This window comes from Castor canadensis, chromosome 18 (genome assembly GCF_047511655.1).
Source record: "Castor canadensis chromosome 18, mCasCan1.hap1v2, whole genome shotgun sequence".
Lineage (NCBI taxonomy): Eukaryota > Metazoa > Chordata > Mammalia > Rodentia > Castoridae > Castor > Castor canadensis.
In genome coordinates, this window is record NC_133403.1 from 34,580,068 (window position 1) to 34,606,972 (window position 26,905).

A 26,905-nucleotide genomic window follows, 5' to 3' on the forward strand; every position below is an offset into this window, starting at 1 on the left:
GAAAGTTGTGCGTCTTGCACCAAGGAGGCTCTGAGGCACTTGCACGTCCTCAGAGCGGGCGAGGGGCGCGCTGCATGGTGGTTCAGGGCCAGGCAACGCGCACAGCGCGCAATGGGTTTGCTTCCAAGTGGCCCAGGCTCGGAACAGGGTCCCCGCGAGATCCAACTTCCAGAGCCACCTAAGGACCCTGAGGTCAGAAGGTCTAGATGGGGACTGTGCTCTAGGGACTCGAGCCCCGCCCCAGGGCGCAGTGGCTCTAGCGCCCCGAGTAGCTCAGCGCCTGGGGACCATGTTATCTGGAGCGGACACCCTGAGAGAAGGGGCGTAGAGTGTTCCAAGAAGGCAGTATGGCGGGGCAGGGACCTTTTAAAGGACTCCCTGGGTTTCAGCTACTCTTGATTTGCCGTGTGTCCTTAGCTCAGTCCCTCAGTCCCTCCGCCTCTCTAAGCCTCAGTTTATTAGTATGTAAAATGGGGAAACAATATCATTCTCTTGGAGCTTGGTGAAGACCTAAAAAAAATCGTAAATGTACATATGAAATCCAGGACAAGTGCTCAATACGCAGGGAGTGTTGTGATACTCTTTCTATAGCTCCCTGAGACAGATCCGGGAATTTCGGATCAAGACACAGTTTCCCGCTGACCAAGGACAAGGGTCCTGGTCCCCGGAGGGTAAGAAAGGCCGCGCCTCTCCAGGGAAGATGCATCAGGTTCTTTGCAACAGATTAGACCCTCTCTTCCCATTGTGCAAACCGTGCACTAGCGGCCACCACAGAGGGAAGGTCCCCAAAGGCGTCCACTACAGTGCACAGAGCAGGCAAGCAGCCCAGGGTAGTCTGCTAGCCTCTGGCGACCCAGGAGAAAGACAGGAGAAAGGAGCTGACCCCTCAGGAACTCCTCTGGAGGAAGGAGAAGAAATGTAACCCTCCTTTTCAGAGTTTCTCTAATTGCTAACTGGACAAACGCAGTGGGTTTGGAAATACACCAGGATTCAGTTACACAGCTCCCTGGAGAATTGATTTGCACCCATTGGATTTTTGTTTGGTTCTGGTAGGGGGGTTGCTTTTGCTTTTTATTTTAACCTGGGTTTGTGCCAAAGACACAGAGGGGATCAGGCGTCTCAATAGATAGGTCTGGTAACCCCCAGGAAGGTCCAGTAAGGAAGACATTCCCTTCCAACCCCACTGCACTGGCAACACTGACCAGCCCCAATACCAGAAGCCCCCAGGGGGTCACAGCCTTGTGTAGGCTCCAAGCTGCTGCCACAAGCAAAGTGTCTCTGGAATCTCCTCACAGCTCCCCCAGGCCTCTGGGCCAGTCATCTGAAACTCATTTCTCAGATGTAGAAACTGACTGTGACTACTGCCTGTAGTCACCTAGCTGATAAGTGGCACCCACAGAGACCACAACCCTGGCTTTTGGCCTTCAAATCTGGGGTACTTTGCATGCAGTAGTGGACACGCACCGTTTTAGCACACACACACCCTCATTTTCTTATGCATGTGCTCAGCCAGAGGCTACCCCAGTTGTCAGGGACATGACTGTGTCTCCAGAAATTTTGGTTGTCACCCAAAGTCCCAGATCATGCAGGGAAAGAGCAAGCCGCATAGTAGAGAGGCTTGTTAAAGACTTCTGTTTGAGGCTAAGCTTAGTTTGCTCCATGGCTGTGTGACCTCCAGGTAGTCACTTAACCTCTCTGAGCTTCAATTCCATTATCAAAAAAGGAGAGCAGCTATTCCAAGACGTTGTTTTCAAGATTTTTCAATAATGTCTGTAAAAGGGTTCTGTAAACAAACCCCTGGGGAAAGTCTGCTATAGAGCTGTCTGGGACCAGTAATGTGGGATTGAGCATGGGAAGAACACATGGGGGAGGCTAAGAGGGTGGGAGTGGTGTGGTGGTGTAGGAAGTCCCCATAGAATCTCTGCAGCAAGCTGCAAGGAGCTGCTGGTGATTGCAACTGGTCTACAGACCTCCCCACTAGTGTGGGTGCTGAGTCCCCAGGACACAGATGGCTTGAGTCTGTTTACCTGGGTGTTTTGAGCACAAACAGATTGGGTTGTGCCGCCTTCTTGCATTAATTTTTGGGGTGTCTTAGGACAGGACAGCCCCAGCCTTAGAACTGGGGCTGTGTCCCGAAAAGCAAGGAGGTCGAATTTCATCCGGGCTGTGTGCACGCAGGGGCACGCACTCCATCTGGGAGCAGTGCAGGGGTTGTATGGTTAACATGCAATCCCCATTTCCCTCCTAATAGACGACAGCATTTAGACATCATCAAACCTAGCTGAGTGTTAAACGTCAGTGCACTGGAATCAGAATCCACTGGTGGAGAACCAAGATCCCACTGCAGAGCCACCAACACCGTGGGAAGACTCAAAATATTCCCCACGAGAAGCAAATGCCCTCAGCTTCTGCCCATCACCCATCACCCTCATTGTACAAACAGGAAAACTGAGGCCCAGAAAGCTGGGAGAGATCCCCAGTGTCCGACACTCTGTCCAGTGCTCACTGATGCTGCCTTCCTGTTCACTTCAGAAGAGAGAGGCTCCAGAGATTGGAAGGCTACGGGAATTTAATCCTAGGTTTTCTGAGTCTCATTGAAACTGGCAAACCATTCGGGAGAGAGTCCTCTTACATTGACCGTGCTGACTTCCCATCTTATCTGGGGCATTGGTCCATGGGTTAATCCTTTCAGAGGAAAGATTCCTGTCAAAAGAGACCGATCAGGTTTAAGTTCCAAAATCAAGTAGCCACGGGAGCTGATAAACCCTGTTTACCTGCCACCGTGTCCCCAAAACCCATGCTTTGAGCTTATGTTCACGGCCACTTGGTCCCCAGCCTGGCCTTGGCAAGTTCTGCCTCTGTCTGTGTGGCTCAAGAGCCCCATCCTAGGGAAGGACAGTTGCGAGCTGCACCCTGCATTGCTAGGAAATTGGGTCCACTCGAATCTATTCAATGAAATGATGGATCAGCAGAAAAAGCCCGAGTCCCAAATACCAGCGTCGTTAGCAGCACACTACAGGCACGGATCTTAGCATAATCGTATTTAGTGTCATAAGCCCCGAATGAGTGCAGTCATCAGCACCCTTGTCAAAGGTGACAGGATCAGGATCGGTGTTTAGCGATGAGCCCAAGGCTGAGCCCTAAAGGCAGGTGCCCAGATCAAGGTGGTGGTGTGAGTCCCGCTCTGACCCAGCAGGGGCAGCAGTGAAGCCCCGGGCCAGGAGTGGGGGTGCTGTGAGAGACGTGGAGGTGAGGGGCTGTTGCTGCCCCAGATTGGGTGACTGAGGGACTCTGGGGAGACTTCTCAGGGGAGGTGGCATTGGAGCCTGATTTGCAGGTGACAGAGACTCTGGTGCCACACTGAACCCCCAGCAGCCAGGTTGAAAGGCAGAGTCAAAAGAGAATGTCATCCTGAGACACGTCAAGGCCTGGCTTGGGTGTCTGTGGACTTGGTGACTCGGGGTGAGTAAGTTAACCTGTCTGACTCTCGATGTGTCATCAAGCGATGGAAATTCTAAAACTGCACAGGGTTGTTAGGAGGATTCAGAGCGACAGCGTGTGTGACTTCCCAAAGAGATAGCATCGGGGCCATCCCAGTGAAATGCAAAAGGGAGAGACCTTTTAATTTGCCCAGCTGTCTGGGCCAATCCCCTTCCCTCCCCAAAACCTCAATTTTCTGTCTGTAAAATGGGGTGTTTGGAATTCAAGAGCATCTCCATTTGGAGACCTGCAGGGATGTTACGTTAGCTGGCATATGGCTTTTATGTTGGTTTGGAGTTTGGGGGGAAGGGGGACAGGATGAGAGAGTTCATTTTTTTAGGGTTCTGGTTTGGTTTGGTTTGTTTGCCTTTGTGTCACCTCTGCATCATCAAGTACTGTTATTGCCTTGCCTGGCCTCAGGGGAATTTTAGTTGCTGCCCCCCCAACCCTGAAATCTTTCTGGCTTCAACATTTCTCACCTGAAACAAACAGGTCTCAAGTGCCCCCTCACCTCCCCGCCCTGTTGCATTCAAAGGAAAGGTGGCCCTGTCCAGGTGAAAAAGCCAGAAGCCCTTTGCAAGGGACCAAGTTCCAGTTTCCACCCAGGCGATGTGTTCCTTTTCAACCTCTGACTTGCATGCTTTGCCACTTTCTACGACAACATCACCTTTTGTTAATTGGAACTCCCCAGGGAGCACAGTCCTGCTTTTATGGCCATCCACGATGCATTGGGAGTTTGGGACAAAAAGTACCTACAAGAAATTCTACCGGTTTTTCAGAGATGCTCTGAAGGCATCTCAGCTTCTGCCAGGAACATTTGCCCAACATTGCCCAGCATTAAATAATCTTCGGGGATTTCTTTTTTTTTTTAAACCTGACAGCTGAAAATTGCTATCATGGGATTAAAAGGGTGGCCTTTCTGGAACCCATTTCCAGTTAGAAATCAAGATATCATCTTGTGAATCAAAAAAAAAGCTCACTTGACTTTAGAGAAGAGCAAAAGGCAGCCATCATTTCTCAGCTAAAGGATTTTTTGATTTCTTATAAATAAAAGTCCGGTCAGCTGCTTAGTATTTAAGGAATAAACCCTAGGCCTCCACCTCCAGGCCAGACCCCATAAGAGAGGCTGTGGCGTAAAGAAGAGAAGACATGGTCCCTGCCTTTAAGTTGCTCACAGTGTCCCCGAAAAGCCATCAACTTGCTGATAACTAGAATGCGGTGAAGGCAAATGATAGTCATTAAAATAGCCACGCGCGTTACTTTGGGTTGTATTTCATCCTCGGAATTTTAAGCATACAAAACATAATCAATCAGAACAGCACTCGATAGTAACTGACAGATTCGGGGAATTACTTTTTCTCTTTGGTTTTTGAAGCAATAGCCCAACTCTGATTACTATTCAATAAGGAAAATAAAGACCAGTTATGTTGACGCCCCAGATTTCAGGTAATGAATGGAGGTCTATGACATCTGTGTATTTGTTTATTAAGAGAAAATGTCCTTTCTCTCCTAACATGATCTGGTCACAGAGGTGAGACCTTTAGTTCTTACAAGGTGTGATATAAATTAGTGGTGTCAGAATGTTTTATTGCATTTTGATTTAGCTTTTTTACAAATATGCATAACTCCTTCATGGAGATAAGTGTTTCCTTCTGGCTACCTTCAAGGCCTGGAATTTCTTGGGGGTTCCTTCCTCAAGTGTGATGTTTCTTTCAGGACCTCGCTGTGAGAGCGATGGCCCGTTGGCTTTCAGGGGGACACTGGATGTCAGTGACAGCAGGAAGTTGTCAGGAACCAGTTGTTTGGTTGTTTGATGGAAATGGGTGATGAGCTTGGGTAAGATGTAGACTTCATTTTTGAAACGAGCCCGTGTAGTCCGCCTGGGTTTCTCATCTGATTTGAAGTTTGGCTCAAAGTCAAGTGCTGTACGCTCCATGTTGAAACCCCAGTAATGGGAACCAGGTCCCCTAAAGCCAGAATTCCTGCTGCCCCAGAACCCCGACTGCCTGTCACAGTGTCTCAAGTTCAATTCGCTTCTTAGATTGCCATTTACAAAACAAAAAGTCTTCACCAAGTAGTGAGTGAATTTTTCTAAGTGGAATGCACTCTTTATTCTTAAGAAATACTTGTTTAAAAATTTAGCTGGGAAGTGTGAAGCCCTGAGTTCAAACTACAGCCCCCCCACCCCGAGACCTGCCCCCCACACACAAAAGTTTAAAAGAATTTAGCTCAGGCCATGACTCAAGTGGTTAGAGCACTTGCCTAGTAACCTTCAGGCCCGGGGTTCAATCCCCAGTACTGCAAAAGAAAGAAGGAAAAGGAAAACACTTAGGGCTGAATTATCGTGCTATCTGCAGTTTATTCTTAAATAATTCATGGCAGGGGCCAGGGATGGGGCTCAGTGGTACAGTTCTTGACTAGCATATGTTAGGCCCTGGGTTCAATCCCCAGCACTGCAGAAATTAAAAATTAAAAGTTAATTGTGAAATGACCCAAACATTGTATGCACATATGAATAAAAGAAATTTTTTAAAAAGTTAATTGTATAGACAGACAGTCAGACAGAAGAACAGACAGAGAGGTGACCGATGACTATATAAAAGATGAATAGACTCACAAACAAATGGTAATGATTGTTGGATCTAGTTGAAAGTTTAAAGATGATGTTAGACTATTTTTTGTAATTTTCTGTGTATAATTCTTTCCTAATGAAAAGTTGAAATGCAGGAAGAGTTTTAGTTACACTCTAGGTTAAATTTCTTCTTAGAAGAATAACATTCAGCCTCCCCCTACATACATCTGTACACACACATACTCAAAAGCACACATTCTCTCTCTCTCTCTTCTCTCTCTCTCTCTCTCTCTCTCTCTCTCTCTCTGTCTCTTCCCCCCCATCCCCCCTTTTCCTCTCTCTGTCTTTTCTTGGAAGAAATAATCCTTCAGTTTATCAGAACGTCACTACTTTCCATGGCAGCTTTTCTTTACATTTTTCCCTCAGCATTTTAATTTAAATTAGGACTGTGAGTCACTGCTTTGTGAAAGCCAGTGACAATGTCATTACGGCTGTTTAGCATCCCAATCCAGCTTCTTCCTCGGTGCTCAATGCATGGGGCACTGAGCGGTGAGCAGGTCCAGGGCCTCTTGAGGAATTTAGCAATGAACTTGAGGTTCCCCAGGCCAGCCTTGCATTCTGGGTGCCGCCTGAATGCTTCCACACGGCTCTGACCGCCTGGGCATCAGCAAGCTTTCTCCCTCTCCCTCCTAGAACACGCAGTGCTGTGACACTGGCACTTGAACACTTTAGAAGCCTCTGGATGTGCAGGGATGGAGATGAGGCAGGACTCAGGAGCCCATCCTGAGTTCAAATCCAGCCACTGCCGCTTATTCACTCTGCAGTCATGGGCGAGTGATTCTGTTTTTATCAAAACCTCATTTTCCTCTTCTGCAAACAGAGCTAATTCCAGGATCACTAAATGTCTGATGCATATCAGGTGCTCTAGAAGTCATCAGTGAAATGATGGTGGTGATTGAGGTAACTCAGCTTAGATATACCTAGAAAATCTTTTGATTTTCCTTATTCCTAACCCCAAGGGGCCATTGAGGGCTGATATGTCAGCCAGGGTCCACGTAGGTCACAGAAGGCATGGGCAGGTGGAGTTTCCAAGGTCATTTATAAAGAAATTCTTGACAGACATGGTTTAAGGCACCAATATGGAAGGGTCTAGTGACAGGGGACTGGTTACCACCAAGCCAGAGGATGAGGGGGAACATGGCATTACTCTGGGCTGTGGAATGGAGTTGAGGACCCCCTACAAAAGAGAGCTCAGAAGGAGCACAGATCCAGCCAGACACTGCCCTAGGACAGAGAGAGGACAGAAAGAGAAACCTCGGCTTTGCCCTCCTACCCTCTTTCCTTCTTCTCCTCCCTTATCTGCAGTGAGTGCCTCCCACTGCGAAAACCCACTCTGAAGCCGGAGGGTGATCTGCTACATCCATAGAAGTCAGCCTCCTCCTGGAGCCCCAGTAAGTTTGGAGAAGGGCAGAGAAGTGACCGGGGGCAGAGGATGAAGAACTGGCATCACAGATAGGGAGAAAGAAGAAGAAGGCACTGAACATCTTCGATTAGACCAACCAGTTTCATTTCCAACACTGCAATGCACCCTGAAGGACCTAGAGGAAGTGGGGACTGGGCACTGTGGAGGTCAAATGACCCAAGTCACAGTGTCAATACAGCCAGCAAAGCGTAGGGTGGAGCTCTGGGGAGATAGAGGCTCCCTTGATTGAGGAGGCAACAGGTTTGCTGTGACAGGTGACCAGTGAGTGGCCGTTGTGTGCTCAGCATCCCACGATGATGGCCAGCTGTGCTGTGCCAGCCAGGTGTGTAAATCTTACTGACATGGGAAGAGTTCTCGGAGCTCAAAGACGTTCAGTGGTCATGACTGACACCTTGAGACTTTATTTCTGAGCCTCACAGAGAGTTGTAGGTTAAACTTACAGAAACTTTCTGGGGGGAGCAGTGTGAGGCTGTGGAAAAGACTCCAAGTGGAAGCAGGGAGTCTGTGTGTCTCTGGCAATGCTTCTGACACCAGCCAACATTCTTCAGGCACTTGCCGTGGCCAGGAACTGCGCTGATCAAGTACTGTGGGTTTTTTCTCACACGTTTCCAAAATAGGGTTAATCCTAAACCAGCTGTACTCATTTGTTATTTTATTAAAGTAAAATACACATAATATAAAATTATGAGTGGAATTTTTTCCATTCATAATACTGAGCAATCATTACCTGTATTTAATTCCAAAATATTTTTATCACCCCAAAAGGAAACTCCAAACCCATTAAGAATTGCAAACAAACACTGGCACACCATTGTCCACAGCAATGTTATTTACAGAAGGCAAAAGGTGGAAAGAACCCACCCGTCCATCACTGGATGTAGGGATGGATGGATGAGCAGAATGTGGTATGTTCACACAATAGAATATGATTCAGCCATGAAGAGGAATTGCTACATGCGCCAGCACAGATGAGACTGTGAGATGAGGTTCTGCTGGGTCAATCTGTTACGGACTCCACTTATAGAAAAGACCCAGAATAGATAAATCCATAGAGAGAAAGCAGGTGAGTGCTTGCCAGGGGCTAAGAGCAGGGGGAGGGAAGGTGAAAAGGCAGCTTAGCTAATGCTCATTTTTAAAAACCTCTATTTGGGCCAGGCATGGCAGTGCATGCCTGTAATTGCAGCACTCAGGAGGCCGAGGCATATAGGCAGCCTGAGTTATATAGGGAGACCCTGTCGAAATAAATATAAAATAAGTATTTTTTCTTCGACTTAGGAATCTCTTGTCCTGATATCGCTTCCCCTACTGTTAATATAGTGACAGCCATAGTACAGTCACTGAAGACAGGAAACTGACAATGACATTAATTTAATTGCTGACCGTATCAGAATTGCACCACTCTCTCCTTTAAGGTCTCTGTGCTGCTGCTGAACCCTAACCACGACCCCACGTCCCTCTTCTTGCTTATTTCTCCTTTGTCCCCTCCCATCTGTGACAGTTGATCATCCTCCTGTTTTTCCTGGACTTAACACATTTTTTGGTGGTACTGGGATTTGAACTCAGGGCTTCACGCTTGTTAGGCAGGGGCTTTACAGCTTGAGCCACACCTCCAGCCCTTTTGTCCTGGTTATTTGGGAGATGAGGTCTCGCTTTTTGCTGGACTATCCTGGAACATGTGATCCTACTATTTTATGCTTCCCACAATAGCTGGGGTGACAGGGACATGTCACCCCACCCAGCTTTTTCTGTTGAGATGAGTTCTCACGAGCTTTCTGCCTGGCCTGGCACCGCGATCCTCAGGACCTCAGCCTCCTATGTACCTGGGATGATAGTCACATGCCACTATACACAGTCATCAGTTGAGATGGGGTCGCACAAACTTTTTACCTGGGCTGGCCATGAGCCAAAATCCTCTCAATGCCCACCTCCAGAGCAGCTGGGATTACAGGTGTGAGCCACTGGTGCTTGGATGGGCTTAAGACTTTTGAAGATCACAGACACTGGTTTTGTACAATGTCACTACTCCATGGCAGTTTGTTTGAGGTTTTCTCATGATGACAGCAAAGTGGCACCTGTTTTTTAAAATTTTTACTCATTAAATATTTGTCTTGGTAGATGATAGGAAAATGTGGCTAGGATTGTTATACATGATTTTGTGCATATTATACTTCAAAGTAAGCATTTAAGGTAGAATGTGAGTTTATTTTAAGGAAAAATAGTTACCAAATAATTACACAAGTGAGACACAAAAACATAGATGTTGTTAAGACCAGGCTGGAAAACATGACATGGGCTGGCAGAATCCTCACAAGAGGACACGATTAGGTATCAGTAACTAACAGTGGTATAGAAATGCTGTTATCCGCCATTTACAGATGAGGAAACTGAGGCACAGAGACACCAAAGTCCTTGTCCAAAGGCCCTGGGCCAGGAAATGACAGAATGAGGATGGGAACCCAGTGCCTGTGGCCTTGACTGTGACACTCCCCGTCTGCCCTCTGTCCCACCTCTATGCATCAGCTCAGAGATGGTCTAAGGGTTGTCATTCTTGTTGCTCTGCAATTTTACTTCGGGGGACAGTTTGCAGAGCTCTGTTATGTAAGGCTGAATGGGGTGGGAATGCGTCACTCGGGGCTGAGGGGGGTGGTGTCTTCTGGGGTTCAGCAGGTGTACAATAGTAGGAGATAAAGACCAAGCCCGGTCAGGCCACCCCAAAGTGGGGTCACTCAGAAAAACATAGGGGACCTGGGAGTGTGTCTTCTCTGTGATGGAGCACAGAGGTTGCCCTGCCCCTGAGCAGGCCAAAAAAGCTTCATTGAGAAAGAGAGAGCATGAGGGAGAAAGAGAGAAAGAGAGAGAGAAGGAGGGGAGAGAGAGAGAGAGAGAGAGAGAGAGAGAGAGAGAGAGAGAGAGAGGAGAGAGAGAGAGAGAGAGATCATCACAGGAAGGTTTGCTACCCACCCCAAGGTGACAGAAATGGCAGATGGGGAGTTAAGGATTCCTACATGAAATTTGGATACCAGTAGCTGTCACCCAGGGAAAAGGAGGTCAGGGGGGAGCCTCAGCCACAGGCCACCAGCTGGGACAGATGCTTAAATGTCCCATTAAACACTGGATCTCCTGGGGACCTTACACAGAACTCTAATCCCTCAGCACTTCCTGTCCCATCACTGAGTGACTCTGCAAGGTGCCTTTCCTTGTGTCCCTTTAGAACTCACTCTCAGCAGGAGCTGCACAGTCAAACAAAGGGGGGAGGGAAGTCATATGGTGGTCACTGGGAGCCAGGGAGCTCACACCCCATCTAACGGGAGCACCACCACCCGAAAGCTAGAAATTTTTATCTTACAGAAACCTCCGCTTTTCAAATGGCAACTTATTTAAAAGAAAAATTTTTAATGGCATGAGCCAAATGCAAGTTACCCGTGTGCCTATGGGTTGTTATTTCTAGACTCTGAGCAGAGCCTCTGAAGAGTATCATATCCCAGATCCGAAGCACCTCTGTGCAGATGGGAGTGTAGATTGAGCTGGAATTGAAATTGCCACCTTTGTAGGTCAGGAAATAGTTGAATGATAGTAATTTTGTATGGTTCCTCCTGGATGAAGTGTTCTGTTTGCAGCTTCGTGGGGTGGCACAAAAGTGTCGTAGGCTCTCAGAGGCAGACTGAGCCTGTGTCCCTCATACTATGGAGAAGTCACCTGCAGATTTCCTTAAAAGGCAGAGTGATTGGGGCTTGAGGTTCTGGGTTTCTGACCTGCTTCCTGGTGAGGCTGGCACACTGGACCACATCCATGGTGGGTGGCTTTAGAGTCTCCAATAAGACCTCTCCTCCTCCACCCTCCTTTTTCTGAATCCAAGTTCTGTTCCCCTTCCCCGGGTGTGAAGTCTCACTCTTGTGTTCCTTTCCTTGTCATGGGCTCTAGTGCCTCTCTGCAGCTGCCAGGCAGGAAGTGAGTGAAATGATTTCCTCCTGGCCTTCCTGTGTAGCATTCACCAGCCAGCTGTGCCCTCCACATATGGCATGCATTCCTGGGTTTTTGTGGTCCCCACTGTTCCCTGTCACCTGTCACATGGGCTGCTTAGCTCTGCAACTGTAGACTTGAAGATTCAGTCCCTGATTTTTTGAGCACCGACGGGGTACTAAGCCCTGTGCTGGGCACCAAGGGTATGACAACAAACCTGAGAAACATGGCAACTGCCTTCAAGGAGCATCTGCCCTAACAACTCATTAGGACGATCACATTTTTTAGAACACAGTAGTTACTCAATAAAAATAGTAAACAAGGAACTTGTGGTGGGGATCGCTGATACCATGGTCCTTATTTTTATTTTTAAGTTTTTTATTTTAAAAAACTATTCTGTGTGGTTCCCTTATAACACTAAAAAAGTGCAACCAGCCTTTTAGCCTAATTATAAAATTGATCTTTTCTTTCTGGTGGTATTGGGGTTTGAACTCAGGGATTTATGCTTGCTAACCAAGTGTTCTACTGCTTGAGTCACACCTCTAGCCTTTCTTATTTTAGTTATTTTTCAGATAGGCTTTCATGCTTTTGCTAGGGCCTGGCCTCGGACCACAATTCTCCTATCTATGCCTCTGTTGTAGCTGGGATTACAGATGTGACCTACCATGCCTGACTTGTTCTTTGAGATGGGATCTTGCTAGCTTTTTGTTCAGGTTGGCCTCTGAGTTAATTTTCTAATTTTCTGGGGAGGCAATGAAAATGAACATGAACCTGAGTTAGAGGACTCTGACTGTGACCCCAGCCCAGGCTCTGCTTCTAGGAATCTCAGGTGAGTTCATCCTCAGCTATGAGCCTCAGACTTCCCATCTGCAAACTGTTGGGTCAATCCAGTGACTTCTGCCTTTATTCTTTATTGGGTCAGGGAGTGTTTGGGAGATTATATTGTTATAAGCTGTGTGAATTCACATTTGCACACGTCACAAAGTTCGTGCACACAAAAGTCATGCACACAAAGGTCGTACACACCATTCCAGGATTCTCAGAGCTCCCTGAGCTCCACAGGAGGTCCATATTATGAATGGACTGGAAAACCACTGAGAAGCGGGGTGCCCATGGCTCACGCCTGTAAACATAGCTACTTGGGTGGCAGACATCAGGAGGAATGTGGTTGGAAACCAGGCTATGGAAATAGTTCACACAACCCAGCAAAATGGACCAGAAATGTGACTCAAGCAGTAGAGAGCCTGGTTTGCAAGCATGGAGTCCTGAGTTCAAACCCCAGTCCTGGAAGGAAGGAAGGGAGGAAGAGAGGGAGGGAGGGAGGGAGGGAGGAAGGAAGGAAGGAAGGAAAGAAAGAAAGAAAGAGCCTAGAGTCTATTTCAATTTCCAATTACTAAAATTACAGGTCACCTGTTGACCTATGATCCAGCCTTTGAATTAAAATGTAGAGTAACAGAAAGTGACATAAGCAAGGACTTTGAGTCTTCACAACTTTGGTTTTCAACCCCACTGTCGAAACTAGGCACCTGATCTTCATGACTTAGTCTACATCTTTGAGTCTTGTTTTGACATCTGTAAAATGGGAGTAATAATATGACACCCTTTGGGATTTTTACGAGTATTAAGTGAAATCATCCAGTGAACAGTGTAGATATTAGATGCTCAAAACAGTACCACCATGAAACTGGTAAGCTTCATTTACAAAACTACTAATGTAATATGTTTAAACCTAGGTGATAAATAACCAAAATTTAAAAACCCTAATTAGTAAATGTTCAATGGAAGATATTTCTGTGAACCACCCACCACTTACCTAGCAACTACTCTTAGAAGATGTGCCTGCATCTTCTAAGAAGAAGTCAGTTTATTATTATAATTATCTTGTTCAAATGAAAGCAGACTTATGGTACCTTAGATAGCCCAAGACCAGCAGTGTAAACCAGGCCCCACGCCTGCCTTCATAAGCTATTTTCCACCAGGCACCAGTGGCTCACGCCTGTAATCCTAGCTACTCAGGAGGCTGAGATCAGGAGGCTCTCTGGCAAATAGTTCTCAAGATAACTAGAGCAAAATGGACAGGAGGTGTGGCTCAAGCAGCAGAGCACCTGCTTTGCCAGGGCAAAGCCCTGAGTTCAAACCCCAGTCCCCCCAAAAAATAAATAAATAAAAATGAACTACTTTCCCTCCTGTCCTCGGTCCTTGTCCCAATGTCCTTGCTGGTGTAAGACAACTACCAGTGCATTTTACCCAATCTGACAGTCTTCATCTTCTGCTCAAACTTAACCCAATTACATTTATTGTTGTGGCCATGGCTGACATATCTGGCGTCATTCCTGCCAATGTGTATTTTCTATGTAACATGCGTCCCTTTGCTGGAGTTTGTTTGTAACTGATTCAGACCTGTGTGACTACTGTGATGTGTTTCCAGGGAGCTTTTGTCTTATCACTTCCCCCCACCCCAAAATATCCATTCTACTTCTTTTTCCTTCTCTGGGCATCTTTGCCGTCCTCTCCACTCAGCTCCCCTCCCCGAGGGAGGATGTCCAAGGATACCAGGTGGGAGAGAAAAACCTTGTGAACACTGAGCTGCTCTTTGGAGGCTGCATCTCGATGTCTTCCTTTAAACAAAAAGACTGGAGTGCGGTTATGGTTGACATTTACAGTTTACAGAGCACTCTTTACAGCCACTGCCTGATTGAATCTTCACAAAATTCTTGGGCACTGCTTCTTATTGCCGTTTCCATTTCACGAAAGAAAATTGAGCGTCCACTTGTTAATGGACTTGCCTGAGGCCAAATAACCAAGCAATGACAAAGCTGGCGGGTGAGTATATTTTCTGTCACCCCCCCCCACCCCCGAGTTCTCGGAATGATGGAGGTGGGGACATCAGGAGCGGGTGACTTGCACAGTTCCCTCGGCCACAATGAAGTTATGTATTGCCACTCAGGAAGGCGGACTCTATCAGTGAGTTCCACACACCGACATGATTTTTGTCACCCACTTTCGAGTGCTCCCTCACTCAGGAGATGGCTTTGTATTCTGCCTGCTTGTGGAACTGGGATGCCAGGGACAGCCCCCTTTCTCGCCCTCTGTGTCTAATCAGTCCTGAAATCCTAGTGACCGGACCTCTTCAATCTCTCTTAAATCTGTCTGCTTCCCTCCTCCCTCCCTCCATCATCCCACCCTGACCGCCATCATCTCTAATTGGGCATTTTCCTCCCATCAGCAGCAACCAGCGTGATTGTGACAATGTCACAGTCTGCCCACAGCCCTTCTCCTCTTAAAACCTTCCCAGACGTAGTGTCACTTGGAGAATAAATCTAAAATTTTCATGTTCCTACTCAGAGGACCTGCACGGCCCCACTCCTGGCAACCCTTCCAGCTATACGCTGAGACCCTAGCTTTCTGTTCACCTAGACAGTCTTTATTCAGTGCTCAAAATGTCTGCTCCCTCCATCCTCAGTGCCTTTCACTTGCTGGTCTCTCCCTGCCCCTCTCACTTCTACCATCCACCCTTTCATCCAGCCAATTCTGTATCCTGACTCTTCCTCCAGGAAGCCTTCCCTGATCACCACCACCACCACCCTGCCAAACTATGTTAGACTCCCTTGTGCAAGCGTTCATGACACCAGGTACTTCCACTTTTGTTAGTGACCCATTGTACCTGTCACTAATATCTCTCTCCAACCCACCTCCACCCCAGCTGTAAGCTGAGGGTGATGAGGCCATCTGTCTCACTCACCCTATAATTGTGGCACCAAGGAGTGATATAAGAATGGACGACATGAGTGGAAAAAAGGAAGAAAGGAAGGGAACGAGAGAAGAGGGTTAGAAAGAAAAGAGTAAGACTTACTAGGGGTAGAAAATACAGGTCACCTTTTTTACTGACTCTTAAAAATGTTCCAGAGACCACAAATACTTTTAAAATCACGAGACCATTCTCTGGGCTGTGATTATATTTGTGGATCTAGCCTGATGTGTTTCACTTTTTTTAATGTGTAATCTGAAATGTCCCTAAAAACAGCAGTGCACAGTGGCATGCATTTTAAACAGATTGTCCTGTTGAATCATCCCATGGGATAGATTGGGAGAAAACACCCATGTTCCTATTGTACAGGTGAGGAATGTGAGACTAGCAGGAGGAAGAGCCAGGTCACAAGCCCGTGTCCATCATGGCTTTGACTGCTCCCCAGAACCTACAGCAATGGGTCAGGTCCAGCAAGGGTGGAAGATGGATGCAAGGAATTTGAGATCGTTAGCCTCAAACTCAGAATGTTCTGGCACTGTGATGGTTACAGTGGTCTGCAGGTGGCTGAACTTGCTCGTGCATGAGAAAAGTTGAAAGAATTTCCCTTGATCCCTTCCAACGTAGGGATGACAGCCCTGCAGCGGCCTCCAGATGATGGTGGGACCAGAGGCATCGCCACACACCCACGTGGTGTCCACTCCCCACTGAGTCCTGGGGTGTGCGGGTTCTGGCCGTGTCTCTTGGGTTCCACGTTCCAACACACCCAGTCTCTCTCTGGTGACATTAAAAGGAGAAGCTGGTGACAAGTCCCCACTCCACTGGGAAGTAGAACGAGCCTGTGTCCCCAGCACAAAGTGCCTGAAGCAACATGTGTCCCTGAGATACTCAGTAGAGAAATGCCTGCTCAGACAGCACGATTTATTAACAGTCGTGGAAGCGATCCATGTCTGGGACACCCACATAGCTTCTGTACATCGTAAAATCACAGAACATAGTAACTCACCTCAGTCCGCTTGTGAGGAGGGCGCTGCTGTCATCTCCATCTCACAGATCCAGAAAATACACCTGCTGCCTAGCAAGCACGGGGCACCGAGTTCAAACCCCAGCACCCCACACACACACAGAAAAAAACCAGAAAACTGCGACTCAGACAAGTTAAATGCCTTGCCCATTGTCACAAAGCCAAGTAGAGAAGCTAAGATGGGCTGCCCTTTTGTTTAAAGGTGATACAAAAATACAGTAAAAAAAAAAAAGAAAAGAAAATCAAAGTAACAATCCTCCAGGTGCTGGTGGCTCACTCCTGTAATCCTAGCTACTCAGGAGGCAGAGATCAGGAGGATTGAGGTTCGAAGCCAGCCTGTGCAAATAGTTCATGAGATTTTATTTCCAAAATACCATCATAAATAAGGGCTGGTGGAGTGGCTCAAGGTGAAGGCCCTGAGTTCAAACCTCAGTGCTGAAAAAAAAAAAAGTAACAATCCCTCAACAAATAGAAATTCCTCCCCGCCTGTCCCCTTCCTGAGAAGTAACCACGGTCACTAAAACAGCTCTGGTGTTTTCCAGACATAGGCAGTGTATCTCTGGGCTTAGGTGGAAATATGGAAGAATAGGTAGGATGGATACATTGAAATAGCTCTAGGTCAGTGTGCTCCATTCCCCCATTGGTCAGTTTAGGTCTAGCCCCGCCTCTCATTTAAATGCCTTCCCAGAATTCCGTTGCATGCATGTTCCATTGCTTAGTTACTCACTCTCTCTTGATGGATGCTTGGATTTTCTCAGATTCTTCCAGTTCTGGGCAGCCTTGCAGAGTTTTCACATGCACACTGTGTGTGTGTGTGTGATGTTCTTTTCAGTTCCTCTGCAGAAGAAAGTCCAAAATTTCAATTGCCAGGCCAAAGCATTTTAAATTTTGGGTCCATATTGTCACCTGTCATTCAAAAAAGCAGTACCAGGCAGCTGTGTAAGAGGGCGGGGGTCCCCCAGCCCCTGGCAACAGGGCGCACTGTCAAATGTGCAAGCATCACCGTGTTCTTGCTTTTGACTTGAAGCTGAGCCTGGTCCTACCCCTGAGCTGTGGCATAGGAACTAGGAAGATCAAAGCCACCCAGTGCCAGCCACAGCCATGCCATGACACCAGGGGAATTGATTCTGTAGCTGGCAATTGGCCTGAGGGATCCCCAAGGCCTAGAATGTCACACACTCCCTTGATTGTGGAGGGCGGGCAAGTTTGCCGCTGTGACTTTCTGGCGTGGGTGAAAGCACTTCAACTTGAATCCTGGGTGGTGATCTCTGGGGACAGACTGCAAATTAGCAGCTCCGGAGATAGAACAGAGATGGCTGCTTGGGGTAGTTTTTAAGAGAAGCACAGGTGGGTTTACGCTTTGGGGATTTATTTTTTTTGTGGCGGGGTGGGGGGTGCCAGTATTTTGCTTTGTTTTTTTAAGACTTGGAGGTCTTGGGATTTGATTTTAAATAAGATTGGAGAGGCAGACCAAGAAACAAGGCTGTAATGCCATGAGTGATGTTTGTGCTGTGGAAACTGAACACAGCCATGGGTTCACAGGCTGGGTTTTATTTTCTTCACTATTGTTCATTTAAAAGCTAGTGTACATGTGATTAAGAAGCAATTTACATGATATTCAAGTAGGAAAAAGGTACTCAGTTCCAAATGCATCTCCCTCCTACTTCTGACTTCCAATAATACCTGGAGAGGCAGCATGACGCTGTTATTTTCAAAGTAATCGCTGCATTTCTAGGTACAGAATTTACCCTCTTCCACCTTTTATTTTACCTAATAGTGTATCTCAGAGCTGTGGTCAATACAGCTCCATCTTATTCGTGTTTGTTTCTATTTTGAGACAGGCTCTCACTGCGCAGCTCAGGCTGGACTTGAACTCGAGATCTTCCTGCCTCAGCCTCGTGAGTGCTGGGATTACAGGTGTGCGCTACCATCTCCTTTTTCATGGCATGTTCCTGGGATAGAAGGGTTAGACTTCACTGGTGCTCAGAAGGCAGGATTTTGGATGCTGGACTGTTAGGCCAGGTGACCTCATCCTATGACCTCTCCTTCCATAGGTCCGGATGGATTTTTTTTCCTCCTGACATCCTACCATCAACACACATGTTCCCCGTGGTCAGCCTCAAAAGGAGGCAAGACACTGTGTTTGTAAACCCATCCTTGTCATTTTTCTCCTTTTCTTTTTGTCAGTCTTAGAGTTTGAACTCAGGGTCTTGTGCTTGCTTGGCAGGGCTCTAGCACTTGAGCCTCTCCTCCAGTGTTATTTTGCAAATAGGGTCTCACATTTATGCCTGTACTACAGTCCTTCTCCTATTTATGCTTCCTGCATAGCTGGATGACAAACACCTACCACCACACCCAACTTGTTGGTTGAGATGGGGTCTCACAAACTTTCTGCCTAGGCTGGTCTCAAACTGTGATACTCCCAGTCTCCACTTCCCAAGTAACTAGGATTACAGGTGTGAACCATAGTGCCCGACTTCTGGTTTCTTTAGAAGGTAAAACTTTAGGAAATTACCTCCTGCTTAGGTAAATTATTGGTAGATTCTTGGGCAGACTTGAGGAATAATGGAAAATAGATAAGAACAATAGTCACAGTCTAGACCCTTGCTCCCAATGACATGTGGAAGCCAGGGTGTGACATCCAACTTTTTAGTAGTCACACTACTAGCAGCTCATGCCTGTAATCCTAGCTACTCAGAAGGCAGAGATCAGGAAGTTTGTGGTTCAAAGCCAACCCAGAAAAATAGTTGGTGAGACCCTCTCTAAAAACACCCAACACAACACAGGGCTGGCAGAGTGGCTCCAGTGGTAGAGCACCTGCCTAGCAAGCATGAGGCCCTGAGTTCAAGTCCCAGAACTGCCAAAACAAAAAAAGTGAAAAGCATCAATTTTGTTCATCCCAATATAGCCATAATGGTCTTGCCTCAATATGTAATCAATACTAAAATATATTAAGATGCTTCATGCATTTTCTCCCGCTAGATCTGTGAAACCTGGGGTGGGTTTTACTCTCACTACCTCTCCACCACAGTTGAGGGGGCCCGGCCACAGGAGAGGCATCAGTGGCCACACGAGGTTAGCCACCACCATGTTGGACCATGCAGCTTGCACCGTCCCACTGCTCATGGTCCATGTAGAATAAGTCCTTCAGGTCCGGGGCCTCTGTTCCTTGTGTTTGAACACAGGAGCCACCTCAAGGGACCTCAGTGGCTCCCCTTCACTGCTAATTATCCAGCGGGAGAAACAGGAAGTCAGAACCACCCAGGACAAGCAAGTGTCCCCGGGGACAAGTTAACTTCCTCATCTGTAAAATCAGGGAACTTGAACATAATCAAGATGAGCGGGAGGATGCAAAGTGGGCAGAAGCTGAGGATATGGTTTGGGGAGGGGAAGCGGGGAGAGGCACTGGGTCATGGGGTTGTCCTGGGGATATTGATTGACAGTGCACAGCACTCAGAATCTACTGCCTTCACCCTGAGCTACCGACCTCCTCAACAGACTCTGAATCTTGTCTCCCTCACCCAACTGCAAGGTAGGGATAAAAATGTGACTCGATTCCGACAGTGACACGGAGCATGGAGTTTGGCCCCAGGCTTAGCCCCCAGTGAACTCCCAATCACTCAAAAATGCCAGCATTCCCCTTTCTCCAGTTATAGAAATGAGGAACGGAGTGGGGAGTGGTGTGCCCAAGGTCACACAGCAAGGCGATGGCATCAGACGCTGGCCTATTTTGGCTGCCTCCTTCTCACTGGCTGTTGTCCCCATACCCAGCCACTAATTTGCTCAGAGCAAGGTAAATGAAATAAATACACCCAAACCACTGAAGCGCTCAGGGAGGCTGCGGTCCAAGTGTTGTTGCCATGGTGTGCGCGTGGGTGTGATTTGTTTAGAATTTGCAGCTCCAAAGGGCGGAGACTAGGTTGGCAGGTGCTGTAGCCAGCTTCCATCTCCTTGTGCACGCTGCCCCCGCAGTGACCAGGTGACAGTCCTCTCTGTGTGACTTCCAGGCAAGGGCCACTTTGTAGATGACACAGAAAGTCCCTTTGGCTGGATCCTGATGGAGCAGAAATTGCACTGAATTCAAACCCAAGAAACCAACCGTGACGTATTACATAACAGAGGCAGGAATCTGGGTTTTCTGAGCATTCTCTTTGTGGCATTTCTGACTCTCTGCCACCTGCTCTTCCATTCTCCCAGTTACCTAGAGAGTTGGTTGTCAATAACGGTCCCATTTTACAGATAAGGAAACTGAGGTTCAAAGAAAAATAAAGAACTCAGCCAGAAATACACAGAGAGGCAGGAAGGACCTTAAAGTTCTTCCTGGTGGAGAAGGGTGACCCAAGGAGGCTCATAAAGCTGAATATTCTCAAATGGACAAATGGGTGTCACCACAGCAGCTTAACATATTTATCTGCAAAATGGGAATAGTTGAGCCTGACCCAGATCAGGGCAAGAATGAAATGTGACAGTGGATGAGGACATTCCCTTGGGAGGAAAAAGAGACAGAGTGTTGTCAAATTGTTATGAAGACAATGGCAAGTTCGTTCTCTCTCTCTCTCTCTCTCTCTCTCTCTCTGTCTCCCTCTCTCTCTGTCTCCCTCCCTCTCTCCCTCCCTCCTTCCCTCCCAGTTCTGCCTCTTTCCAGTTCCTTCCAAAAATCAAGTTTCCTTTTTGTTTTTCTGGCAGTACTGGGATTTGAACTCAGGACCTCAAGCTTACTAGGCAGGCACTTTACCACTTAAGCCATGTCCCCAGCCCTTTTGCTTTAATTTGTTTTTCAAATGGGGTCTCACACTTTTGTCCCGGCTGGCCTCCTACCACAGTCCTGCTGGGATTACAGGCATATACCACCATACCTGCCCTCAAGTTTCACATTTAACACCGAGGTCTGAAAGTGAAACAGCACCCCAATTTCCCAAGCACCAGCCAAGAGCCCTGCTCGATCTAGAGGATATCACGCAGGACAGGACAAGCCAAGAGTGCTTATTTCTGTTTTCTTTTTTCTTAAAGTACACCAAAGGCCAAGTTCAGTCTGTCTTTTGCTGAGATCTGACCCAAACCAGCACTGGGAAGAAATGAGCTTGGGGGCCTCACCTCTCTCAAAACCTCATCTTCAGGTCCCTTCTTCCATTACAAAACGGAGGCCAGAGCCAAACCCTGGGAGAGGCTCAGAGGCCCCAGCCGGCTCTTCCCCCAACTGCTTCCCAGTGAGCATTCTGTGTTTGGTCCCCAGAAGACACAGGGCTGGGGAACAGCGACCCTTGCCAGTGTGGAACGGCACAGTGGTCCTGGGTGATCCTCCCCGCAAACCACAGCTCCAGCCTCAAGATGCTGAAAGAGACACTCAGCCAGTTGACACCCGGGCCACACACAGCAGAGAAATGACACAGCACGAGGGCGATGCATGAATACACAGAGAAACACACACAGAGCGAGGCCAGATGGGCTGGGCCCGGGTACTCACCCACACAGAGGGGCTGGCGGATATGTAATGCAAACTGCACAAATACTCACCAGCCTCCCACGAGGGGACCTCGGGAGGGGGTGACACTCCCTTGGAGGCCAGGGGACCTCTGCCTCCTACTCTGAGAGGCTGTAGGAGCCATCAGCTGTCTTGGCCCTGGGGTGACCCCAGGAAGTTGCTAAAAGGGAAAAGAGGAAGTGTCTGTTACTGGTGACAGGGAGCAAACTTAGGAACGGGGAAGCCTCTAGAGTATAAAATAACGAGGGGATAACTTCCAAGGCTCAGGTTGGTGGTGGCTCAAGTGGAGCAGTGTCTGCCTAGCAAGGGCCAGGCCCTGAGTTCAAATTCCAGGGCCGTCAAAATAACAAAACAAACAAGATTCAAGGCTCAGGCTTGAAAGCAGGGCTGATTCAATTTCAAATCTCTCGGCCATCCTTCTCTATGGGACAAGGGACAGGGCTGTCTCGATCTTTGGTCTCCATGTCTGTTGAGGGGTTATGATGGAAACCAAAGGAAGAAAAAATGTTACGTAAGTGCTTAATAACTTATGTTTAGTTGGGGGGGGGGGCTTCTTCTTCAATCAACAAATATTCACTGAGCACCAGCTATGTGCTGTGCCAACCCTAGGGGTACAAAGTCCAGTCTTTGGATTTTTTGTTTGTTTGATGGTACCAGGTTCGAATTCAGACCTCATGCTTCCTAGGTAGGTGCTCTACCATTGAAGCCATGCTCCCAGCCCTTTTTACTTTAGTTATTTTTCAGATAGGGTCTTGTGCTTTGCCCAGGGATAGATTAGACTTTGATTCTCCTATCTCTGCCCCCTGAGAAACTGAGATTACAGGCATGTACCACAACACCATCCCTTAAAGCCTCCTCTTCCTACTGTTTCTGTCTAGATTTCAGCTAGTCTGTGGGACACAAATGTCTTCCAGAGTTTCGGGTGGACCCATCTCTTTGGTGTTACAATGTTTCAGTGTGGCCAAGTGTAAACTTTTTAACTTGAAATAAATCCTTCAGGGGATGGCATTCTCATTCCAGTAGGTTTGTTGTGGGCATTTTGGGGGTGCCACAATGGGCAGCCCAAAGATTTATGCCAACTGAGCTCCTGAGTTTTGAGTAGAAACTGTTTGCACAACACAGACAGGTGAAGGCTGTGTGGCAACTTGGAACGGTGACTTCTGCAGTGGGGATGAGCTAAGAGAGGGTTTGCAATTCTTATGGTTTAGTTTATGGGATTAACCGTCCATGGTTTCCCCTGGGGACCCTTTGGTGTCTGGGGCCTTTGATCGTGGAGATAAAGCTAGACAGTTGACAGCTAACTGGGAAATGCAGGTGTCCTCTGCCTTTCTAGGCTGACTTTAAAACTCCGAGAATCCTGTGGTCCAGCTGAGTTAGCTGAGTTTTCCATCCTGGTTTACAAGGTGGTGCTGGCTGCTCAACTTCAATCTCTGTCTCTCTCCTTTTCTTCTTCTCATCCCTTCCCTTTTCCCTTCTCTTCAGCTCCAGAAGCCCTACATTTCATCTGAATGTGACAAGCTGTTGACAAGATACCCAGAGAGTGGTTCACAGCCACCATGCATCAATTCTAGACCCATCCATCAGACATTGATCCTCCCAGTCTGCCCGACCTGTCGTTCAGGGACATGTCCCACTGGTTCTTCTGACGTCTGTCTGGTCAACCGTTGCTTCTGGAGAGAGGAAGGAGGTTGACACGTGAAATCATGCCACCAACGGCCAAATGGCAATGAGTGGGTGACGCCGAGTTGACGTCAAAGACCGAGAGGACAGAAGCCTCTGCAGCCTGTGTCCCCAGCTCTTTGCTTGGCATAGCCTGAGCCCAGCTCCTCCTGGTGAAGTCACTTTGATACATTTTGAGGTCTTCAGACAGGACCCTTAACCACAGGCACCATGGAAGATCACATGTTCGGTGTTCAGCAAATCCAACCCAATGTCATCTCTGTCCGCCTCTTCAAGCGCAAAGTCGGGGGCCTGGGGTTCCTGGTGAAGGAGCGGGTTAGCAAGCCACCTGTGATCATCTCGGACCTGATTCGAGGGGGGGCTGCGGAGCAGAGTGGCCTCATCCAGGCAGGGGACATAATTCTTGCTGTCAACGGCCGACCCTTGGTGGACCTGAGCTACAACAGTGCCCTGGAGGTGCTCAGAGGCATCGCCTCGGAGACCCACGTGGTCCTCATTCTGAGAGGCCCCGAGGGCTTCACCACACACCTGGAGACGACCTTCACCGGGGATGGGACCCCCAAGACCATTCGGGTGACCCAGCCTCTGGGTCCCTCTAGCAAAGCTGTCGACCTGTCCCGCCAGACATCAGCCAGCAAAGAGCAACCAGTAGTCATGGGTGGGGCTGCCGGCCCTGGGAACAGACCTCAGCACACTCAGGACAGTGGGAAGGATACCAGCTCGCTGTCCCACGACAATGGCCTGGCTCCTGGGCCCACGAGCCAGGACACTGCCAAGAAAAGTGCCAACGTCAGCGTCCAAGGCAAGGAAGACCCCAACGAGCTGCTCAGAGAGATCGAGCCTCTGCTGAGCCTCCTCACCAGCGGGGGCAAAGCGGTCAACAGAGGTGGACCTGCCAAGATGGACACCAAAGACACCGGAGTCCAAGTGGACAGGTAAGCTGCACAGGTGCGTGAGACCCAGCCTCGAGGCCCAGGGTCACAGCCTGCGTTGTGTCAGACACCTGCCTGTGTGCGTGAGCTTGGTCCACCCTTGAACTTCCCCTGGAAATTTCAGTTCCCAGAGGCAAATGGGCGCAACCTTTATTTTTTTGTTGTTTCTTTTATTCATATGTGCATACAATGTTTGGGTCATTTCTTCCCCCTTCCCCCACCTCCTCCTTCCCCACCCCACACCCCTTCGATACCCGGCAGAAACTATTTTGCCCTTATCTCTAATTTTGTTGTAGAGAGAGTATAAGCAATAATAGGAAGGAACAAGGGTTTTTGCTGGTTGAGATAAGGATAGCTATACAGGGCATTGACTCACATTGATTTCCTGTGCGTGGGTGTTACCTTCTAGGTTAATTCTTCTTGATCTCACCTTTTCTCTAGTACATGGTTCCCTTTTCCTGTCGGCCTCTGTCACTTTAAAGTTTTTGCATTAGTTCCTTTGCACTGAGGACATCAAATGCTATCTAGTTTTTTTGGGGTTTCTTGCCTATCCTCGTACCTCCCTAGTGGGGCACAACCTTTAGCACAGAGCTCTTGCCTGAAAGCCAGAACTGGCAGATATCCTTCACACGATCTATTTTTGATGGTCTACAGCTCACATGTGACAAGACTGAGGCTCAGGGAGGCAGGCTGCCTTTCCTGAGGTCCCCCAGTGAGTGAGAGGTCCATGTATATGGCACAGCAGGCCACATGCCCTGAGGCAAGACCATGAGAAGAAGCCAGGTGCTGGTGGCTCACTCCTGTAATCCCAGCTACTTGGGAGGCTGAGATTAGGAGCATTGAGGTTCAAGGCCAGCCCTGGCAAATAGTTCATGTGACCCCCATCTCCAAACTAACCAGATAAAAATGGACAGGAGGTGCAGCTCAAGTGGTAGAGCTCCTGCTTTGCATGTGTGAAACCCTGAGTTCAATCCCAGTCACACCAAAAAAAAAAAAACAGACCCTGAGAAAAGAGCAGGGAATGGCTGAGCCCAGCCACCCTTGGCATCAGCTGGCTTTCTCCTCTCCACAGCTGGCAAGGGTGAGGGAAGCTCCCGAGGAAGGGGAAGGAAATCCATGCGTAGAACTGGGCCTGGCTCCCCCAAACCCGCTCTTGCTGGTAGTATGTGGATGCTGGGGCTCGAACTTATGGAACTGGGTACTGGTTCCTCGTTGCTAGATTGGTACTTTCTGAGTCTCTGGGGGGAGGAGAGAGAGCTTGTGACATGGTGGGAGAGAGTGGCACTGGGCTAGGAGGCCGGAGAACAGCGAGTTAGGAGATGAGAGACTAATTTCTCCAGGCCCTCCCACTCTCAGACCCCACAGCCCCCCATGCAGCCAGGATGGGGATGGGCATACCCAAAGGGAGACTCAGGGCTGGGGCTACCCAGAAATCCAGGCCAAGATTTCCCACCTCCCTCCCCAGGAACCCCAAAGTGTCCTGGGAGCATTTGGAGATGTCCAGGGGGGTCCCCGGGGACCTGGATTAAAGTTGCTGCCCGCGCCCCTTCAGGTGTTCATTTAACAGATGCCTGGTGATGACCTAATGTGTGCCAGGCACGTGTGTTTTAGACTCTGGGGTTAGAGCAATGAATGAAACAAACTCGCTGCCTCGGGGAGTTTATAGTGTCATGAATGGACGATAAACAAGACAAAAATGTAAAACGGGTGATATGTTGGTAATCCATACTAAGGACACACCTGAAGCGGTGAAGGGGAGCAGAAGTGCTGGGGAGTGTGACATTTTAAATAAAGAGGATAGGGCTGCTCTTAACAGGATGGCCTGGAGAGGGAACCTGACTGTTTTCTCAGGGATTCACATTCCAGGCAGGGAGAAGAGCCCGTGCAAAGGTCCTGGGGTAGGAGTGGGCCTGGTATATTGGGGGAACTGCATGGAATCCAGGCCTCCTTCCAGATGGTGCAGTCTGCCTCAGTCTACCATTGCATCCTGTGGGGATTCCTAACTTCTTGTACCTGGGGGAAAATGGAGCCATTTCCAGCAAGCCCCAGAGCCCCCCAGGAAGGAAGACAGAGGTGCTATCAGAAGCTCCTGGACAGAAGGATCTCTCACTGACCTTAGAGCCCCACCCTCCAGCTCACTTCCTTTCCCTCCACACGTTTCCTGGGGACAATCTGAGTGTCCTCAGCACATCTGGTCCTCATCTCCAGGAGAAGGAAGATACAGTCTTGGCCCCATACACAAGGTGTGATGGGACACTCATGATGGAGGGGAAGGACACATGACGGTTTTCGTAGCTCTGGGCATCTCCAGAGCTGGTGGCCAGGATGAGTCCTCAGGGTTGTCCTGAACAGTGGAGATTGGTGGCCTGGTTCACCCAGGACTAGCACAGGGGACCTCTCAGGCTAGAACTACCAACCCTGGGTCTCTCTGGCCCAGTGGAAGTGGCCATCCAGCAGACCTCTGAGTCTCCATGGGGGGACTTCAGTTCTAAGGCAGTGACAGGATCCACATTTGAAGGCACTGTGGCCTTGTCTGCTGGGAGGCAC

At 48.4% G+C, this 26,905-nt stretch overlaps 1 protein-coding gene across 4 annotated transcripts in view; it reads left to right on the forward strand.

Annotated features, from left to right (window-relative positions):
- Positions 1-26,905, forward strand: part of Nos1 (nitric oxide synthase 1) — a 162,601-nt gene that overhangs the window by 59,717 nt on the left and 75,979 nt on the right. For all 4 annotated transcript variants that reach the window (XM_020163665.2, XM_074061437.1, XM_074061435.1 and 1 more), the window contains exon 2: positions 23,229-24,361. In XM_020163665.2, coding sequence (XP_020019254.2) covers positions 23,637-24,361 — 725 coding nt within the window. In that variant the 5' untranslated portion in view covers positions 23,229-23,636. The remainder of the gene's footprint in view (positions 1-23,228; positions 24,362-26,905) is intronic.